Genomic DNA, 8,082 nt, shown 5'->3' on the forward strand with positions numbered 1-8,082 from the left:
TTCAATATTTCATAACTAAATTATTGTGGTTTTGTTGTTGTTATTGTTTTATTTATTTATTTTTTACTTTAAGTGATAAGGGATGTTACTAGATATATATTACTGAACTATTTCTTTCCTTCTTTTTTAACCATGGTACAAAGAGATTTATGGTGTCTTTCAACCACAAATAGATTGCCTGTTCTTATCTTTCTATCTCTACTAATAACAAAGGTGAATTGCATATACTGACACTCTACAAGCCAGGTCGTTTGGCTTACAGTTACCAAATTGGGTAACTATACTACATAATCAACCACCCTAATATACATAACTTGAAAGTTTGAAATTAGCACTTTAAAGTGTGTGTGTTTTTATTTATGAAAATTTTAATTAAATTTGGTACTTTCCTACTATGATTTTCAAAAATATTTTTGCACAAAAATAAATTTTACACTATTTAGAAAAAAAAAATTAATTTCTTTTTATTGATTCAAACTGATTTACTGATGCTAATTCATTACTAATCCAATTTCCAATAATAGATTACATTGTTGCCTTGAAATTCAAACTGCTTTCATCGCTTCATAAAGTTCATGATTGCAGGATTTCTTTTTACTGTTGGAAATTAAAGAAGGATTTTGTTTAATATCTGTGTAATTTACAAGATGAATTAATTATTATTATGAATATTAGAAGACAGATGATTGGACATTTATATTTTTAATAGTCCTAAGATATCATGGGACTGATCTTCATTAGAGATTCATATGCACAATCAACAGAACATATATAATTAAGACAAAATAACTTTAATGTCTGAAAATTTGATTGCATTATGAATATGAGCTTATATTTAAATGATTTAACTGAAATTAAATCTAACCAATAATTCAGGTTAAATCAGTTGGTCGTCAAAAGCCCTAGTCAGCAATAAACATACAACTTAACGTGATACAATAAGGTTAAAGAGTCTGCAAAGTGGTTAGAAAATCGAATGGTTTAATATAGCAGTTTTTTTTTTTTTTTAATTTCTGAGAACTCCAAATATCTGTTTCTAAAATCTTTACTAATAATTTTAAGGGTATAAATTAGCTTAAGAGTCAAATGACTTAGACTAACTTAATGACACTTGTAGGTTTCGTTTTTATCTTAATTCTATTCTGTTTTTATAATAGTATTAGATTAATGCATTAACAAATGATAAAAGCAAAGAAACAATTACTCATTAACTTATACTGAAAGCCAGTAGTTACTCATCCTAATAATCAGCTATTCAAATAGAAGATAATTTCAATGGAATCTTTGAGCTCATTTCAAGGAACTGAATTTTCTAATAATAACCTTCCAGGGTACAATTCGGTTTAATAGTGACCGAAATGCACCAAGAAAAACTTTTGCCAAATTATAAAAATATAATAAAGTGCATTATTATTTATTATGAAAAATTTTGAACGTGCAAATTACATGCTTGACGACTGAAATCACCAAATTGGTGAAATTTTTTCTTGCCACTTTTTGATTGTCATTACAACCAACAAGTGCCCCTTTCAGTAAAGGCAGATATGTCTAAAGCTATTTCAGGCTTGCTGTAAGATTTTTATTGCATATGTATATTATTTCCACAAGTTTTATATTTGTCCACAGTATTAAATGTTTAATTATTTTAACACTAAGTTCATGGTACTCCTCTTTCACTACTATTTTGTAGGTGCTCAAAATTGCATAACTTTCACTCTTCGTCTTATTTTGGAGAAACAAAATTCATAATTTTTTTTTTTTTTTAATTCCTAATGTTTTATATTTTCCACAAATACTAAAAATACTTTTGCACAACTCTTATTGGCTCATAACAGAAGTGTAGGTATATCACAGATCTGAATCAGCAAAGAAAAAAAAAATTCTATTGGTACATCATTTGTATCATTGCTCAAGAAAAAATAAAATTCTTTTCTCAATTACTTACATACACAATGAACTTTGTAAAAAAAATTATAAAAAATAGAGAAAGAAAGAAACTTTTCAAAATAGGAGAAATAACATACTTATTCCATTCCACAGGCACTTTGGTAACAATAAGTGAGACACAAAAAGTATTTTCAAAGAAACACAACTCTATTTCATTAGGTGCTTCTTTTCCTTCTTTATAAAAAGGATATGAAATACTTTGATTAACTGATGATGGGAATGGAACTAAAGGATTGCATGAAACACTTAAAATTGATGTTTCTAAATCTTTCAGCTTCTGATTGAGTTTCATAACACAGTTTGGAAAAGATAGCACACTAAGTGGAATAAGAGCACAATGCAAGGATCTCAGGGAATCAGCTATTGTATTTAAGACATCAGATTCAAAACTCTGCTGAAAGAGATAAAGTTTTATAAATCTAAAGTAAAGAATATTTTATTTTAGATTTTAAGACTAAATGGCTTCAAAACTTCATTATAATCATAAATATAAAGCAATTTTTAATATTCAAATCATTATTTTAATGCAAGACACATATGAATAAGCACAATATCAACTAATATGACAAGAATAAACTTAACAGTGATGAAAACTTTGAAGTCTTAAAGTTTTAGGGAAATTATTGTTTTACAAAAGAAACATGTATTTTTAGAAAAATTAAGTAATCAAAAGAAAACTCCATTTATTAAACCAAAACTTTCATATGAGAGCATAACTTTTTTTATCTGGAGGCTTTTAACAATACAATAAAATTATAACTACCTATATTTATTAGAATTGGACCCAATCTATGTAATTAATAAGATTTTATTTGCAGACATTTTTATTTTTCCTCAAAATGATTTAGAATGTTTGGAAAACTAGATAATGGAAATTAGGACATTTCAAATTCTACTGAATTACAGTTTAAGAGTTCCATAATTTTTAGGAACAAAGAAATAAATATTTAAATTTTCTATTAGATAAATTCCTAACTTAAAAGAATTATGACTGTAAAAGTGTTTTCCTCTTTCAGTTACATAAAAACTAAGATGAAATTGCATCTATGAGATATTCATAAATTAATTCTCTTATTATTTAAGAAGAAAAGATATTTCATAGAGTATGTAGTCATTCAAAATTTGATTTTAATATTTAAATGAATCTAAATTAAAACATATTTGTTAGCCAGTAAATTAACAAGGAATTTCTCAATACATTTTAATACATCAACTTAACAATTTATTAAATAGAAATGATTTATTTACTTAAATATAAGTCAAGTCAAAGTTATAAATTATCTAGTAAAATATTTGATTTCTTTATCATTTCTGAATAAAAGTATTAGCATTATATTTTCTGTATCATTAAATGAAGAACAGATCCTTTAGTAATTAAGATAATTTTTCATTTGTTTGTTCAGTTTAGAGAGATATTCCTATATGAACTTCAAATTTCATTTTTTTAAATAGTTATCACTAGTGGAAAATCAGCATACATTTAATTTCATATTATGCATGCATTAATCATATTCTGATATATAATATTATCAATTTTAAATATTAGAAGAATGTAAATGAAACATTAATTGATAGAATATGCTATTGATTTCTTTCCTTCTTTTTTCAATTCACATAGAGCAGCTTTTCTATAACAGTAATAAATACTGAAAGTAAAACTAAAATTAAACCTCAAAAAATCAATCATATTCACATTTAATTTCAAAAGGAATATTAGCTAACAACTAAATATTTCATTTATACTTACCATAAAACTTTCATTTCCACATGTGTTTAGCCATATCAATTGAATGGCTTCTTTATAAAGAAGCTGTTGTTGCAAGGACTGAGAAAGTAATAATTTATTTAACTTTGAAGAATTAATAGAATGATATTCAGTACCAAAATAATTTTTAAATTCATCAGCATTAGAGGCACATTTACTAATTAAAAACAGTAAATTTCTTCTATTTTTATGAATATTTTTCCGTGTGCTAGGTGAGAACATGTCTATACTATCATTCCAATGATATTCACATAAAATCTGTGTTAATGCAAGATGTAACAATTGATGAGGAGTTCGATTTGATTCTGTTTTATTTTTAAGAATTTCATCCCCTTGTGATGGTTCACTACGTTCAGCTGATAATGTTAGGGCTTCTAAATATGAAAAGTGTCTATGAAACTTTAGACAAATTTCATTTTCTAGAGTTTCAAAATTTTCAAGGGAGACATGTGGGAAAGAAAAATTGCACATAGTTTGTGTGAGCGAACCACGACTATCAAAAAACTTGAATCCCCATTTAAAATTCGAAACAGTGGAAGAATAATGAGTTAAAATCCTTAGACAAGTTAAACGCAAACAAATTAATTTTTCTTGTAATTCTTCAATGGATTTCGCGATACCATCATTATAAGCATTCAGATCAAAGAGGAAGACAATCTGCATTGAAGACATTTCTAAGATTTTTGTTCACTTTTCCGTACATTTGAAATAAAAAAAATTAAACGATTAAAATTTGATTTTCGCGGTAACGAACCCCCACACAGCATTCAACAACTGGCAATTTGTTTTCCTTTTTTCTATTTACAATTCAAGAATACAGTTTAGTAGTTTGAAGCTGCTTCGTACATGAAACTCTGGTAACAGTGATATGGACTTTGAATAGATAGTTGTTAAAAAGTATAAAAATATTTTTAAAAATTCTTTCGGGGAATATTTTTTTTTATTTTAGCCAACCAATTTTGAATTTCTTTTTTTAAAAAAAATTATCTTTTTACATTTTTTTAGAGGAAAAGTCTGGCATCAACCATCATTGTCATTCACGGGTAGAGTTAACCGGAGGACGTATTGGAGGATCAAGCTAGGTTCCAATTAGTGCCTGTAGACGGCGCCAGCAGTCTACAGCCATCTATAGGCGCTAACAAGAACTATCCCAATTGCAGGATTAACTATAATAGGGGTTATAAGATTTGGCAAATAAGCGCATTTGTGGCGAATTATGCCAATCTTTTTTATTTCCTATTACGCGATTTTGTTTTTTATTTTATTCCGCCAAAACTTCGAATCGTCACACTGTTTCGGTTCTTTTACTGTTTCTGAAACTTTACTCGTTTCTTTTACACTCTTTCAGAAATTCAACTGATATTTTTTTTATTTTAAATTGATTTTGATGTAAATAAATTCTTTATTATTATTAAAATGTATTTATTTATTAAGAATTTTTTTAAGTCATTTGTTAAAAATTATCATTTGTTAAATAACTTATTGAAAATATAAATGTATTTATTTATTATTTTTTATTTATTTTATTATTGTATAATTATTTTTCATTTGAAAGAAAACATCTCCAACAGTCGAAAATAATAGAAATATTTTCATGCGAAATTTGAATAAATAAATGCTTTTATGTTATTGCGATTCGAAATAACATTTGACTGCAAGGACTCTTCATATAATATATATATATAAATATATAAATTTTTTACTATATGCAAATTTTTTTTCTAATAAAAGAGAACGTGCGTGTGTGTACGCAGAGAAGAATAAATATGTTTTGGAGGGTAGGAAAGTGTAATGTTTGGTAGAGCAATTTTTTAATTTTTATTATTTAAAAACAGCGAAAAAGTTTGAAGTTTTTCTGCAATAACTTTCGAAAATATTTCCAAATTAAAAAAAAGATTTTGATTCATCTTTAAAATAAAAGTATATTTAGATATATATCTTTTTAAGTATAAAATCTTATGATATTCTTTATTTTAACAAATTTTTAAATTTTGATTTTCAGCAATATCGTAAATGAAAGACAAATCATTTTCATTTTTCAATCAAAGCTGAACGATTTTTCTTTGTTAAAAAATATGAGATAAAATTATTCATATTTTTAATATAATAAAATTTAAAGGGTGGCATGCTATCAATAAATTGCATCTTTCGAGGCAGGTTGTAGGACTTAGAGCTTCCAAATTTGGCTGGCAATTAGTTATTTCTTAGATAGCAATATTAAGAAATCTTGTTTCAAAAATTAAATTAAAATTTTAATAAAAAATTAACAAAATTCCAGCATTTTCTTTATAACTTCGAAATATATCACTGACCAAAAACATTTTAAATTTTAAAAAAATTAGATTTTCAGTTATCTTTTTCTTTTTTTTTTAAATTCGATTCAATATTTTTCTTCTTTGATCTTAGTATTTTTCAAAATACTTTTAAACAAATTTTTCAAAAATATTTTTCATTGGTTTAGTAAACTATACTTCTACATGAGCACATTGCAGTGATATTCAATACAATTTTATGCGCATATTATTGTCATTTTAATTTTTTAAAGATAATATAAAACTAAACAATTAAAATCTACAATCTTGGCTTTACTATAATATTTTGGATGAAGATTCAAATCTACTTTATTATTTTCATTTCTATTATTTATTTTTTATTTATTTTATTTCATTTATTTTAGGTTAACATAAAATTAGAAATTAGGTATAACTGGAGCATCATTTTTTTCCCCTAATAAAATACAGTTGATTTTTTTATTTGACCAGCTTTTTATGGCTTTTTTTCTATCATTTAATAAAAAGCAATTTTAGAAATTAACTTTCTATTAGTTTTAATATATTTACTTCTTAGCTCAATCATTAAATAAGTCTTCTATCAACTGCAAGATAATTCTTTTCGAAGGTTATGTTAATTATTTATATATTATAGTTTGCTTAAACAGCAATTCTCATAAAAAACTAAGAATTAAAGAAGAATTAAACTAAAATTAAGTATTAAAAAAATAATTCTCAAAAAAATTCTCATAAACAGTATTTTTTATAATTTACAACTATATATAACTTGTTATTTTTTTGCAATTCATACATTAATTTAACAAAAATTAAATTTATTGCAAATACTTTAATTGACATAATTAAAGTAATACTAAATGTATGATGGACAGACCAGCTGGTCACCGAAAGCAGCTGGTACATCCCTAATTATTTCGATTTCGTTTCCAAAGTATACATCTAACAATAATCATCCTTATAATGTAAATGTATTTTCAATGAGAAACAAAACAGTCTACTTATATCATTGGGTCTACTTATACCATTACTTATATCATTTATTAAATAGTTAGCTAACATTAGAGCTCATGTTTCTTCTTCGGCTCTAGCCATGTCGTACATGGAATACCTGTTTAGTTATGCAGCGACTCCTCTTAAAATCCAAAATTAATTTATTGACTGATTCTCTATTTAGCATTTATGTTCAGCTACCGGGTATGCGCCTATATTGTTATATTAATGTTGAATGTGTAGCATGGACCTTTAATTGTTCTATAAATTTTTACATATCTTTTCTAATCAACTACTATTCTTTGAATAATCTACATTTATTCTCTGAAAATGTTATGAACTTGTTTGTAGATTATTTGATGAAAATAAGCTGGAATGTATAAACCCCTTCAAACCCATTATGGGATTTATGATATTTGTTTTTATCAAGTAAATTCTTCCAATCAGACTTCAAATCTTAAGAAATAAAAAATTCAATTAAATTTGCATCAAAAACTATTGTTATGACTTTTTCAAACGCTATCAATAGAAGGATATTGGAAAACCCATCAGGAAAAATGATAGAAAAAAAACCATGAAGGAGCCCGAAGTGGAGCAGTTCTCTTAGTTTTCGGAAAGAGGATATCCTACAATGGCAAATTTTCAGGCACTGTGTTTTAATTTTGTTCAATTAAATCCTATTACTCCTTCCAATGATTAATACATTAATCTTATCCGGTATCAATGACATCATGTAATTGATCTTGACCACTTGTTATCTGCTAGGAGAGAACAGATTAAGGAAAAAAATGTCTTTGACGGCAGATCAAAAAGATCCTTATATTTTCTATAGACTGCTTATATTCTCTTTTCAAATTTATCACAGAAATTATACAAAAAATAAATATTAAGGTGATTCGAACCTTTAATTCGAAATATCGTAGTATAATAGTATTTTAGGTTTCATTTTAATCTATTTTTATATTATTCTTTTCCCTTAATTACAACAGCAATAAAGTAAATAAAAATGGTGTTTAGTATCGACAATATCAAACACATTCTTGAGTATAAGACCAAGAATTAAGCAGGATCGGTCTTTAGTCAATTGCTTCC

At 25.7% G+C, this 8,082-nt stretch overlaps 1 protein-coding gene across 4 annotated transcripts in view; it reads right to left on the reverse strand.

Annotated features, from left to right (window-relative positions):
* LOC129963087 (uncharacterized) overlaps positions 1–4,504 on the reverse strand; it is a 52,843-nt gene extending 48,339 nt beyond the window's left edge. For 3 of the 4 annotated variants that reach the window (XM_056077142.1, XM_056077133.1, XM_056077161.1), the window contains exons 1-2: positions 3,695–4,504; positions 2,025–2,341 (exon numbers count right to left, since the gene is read on the reverse strand). In XM_056077142.1, the coding sequence (XP_055933117.1) occupies positions 2,025–2,341; positions 3,695–4,384 (1,007 nt within the window). In that variant the 5' untranslated portion in view covers positions 4,385–4,504. The remainder of the gene's footprint in view (positions 1–2,024; positions 2,342–3,694) is intronic. The other variant, XM_056077152.1, reaches the window with a different exon arrangement.
* Between the last annotated feature and the right edge of the window lie 3,578 nt (positions 4,505–8,082).

Source organism: Argiope bruennichi, chromosome 1 (genome assembly GCF_947563725.1).
Source record: "Argiope bruennichi chromosome 1, qqArgBrue1.1, whole genome shotgun sequence".
Lineage (NCBI taxonomy): Eukaryota > Metazoa > Arthropoda > Arachnida > Araneae > Araneidae > Argiope > Argiope bruennichi.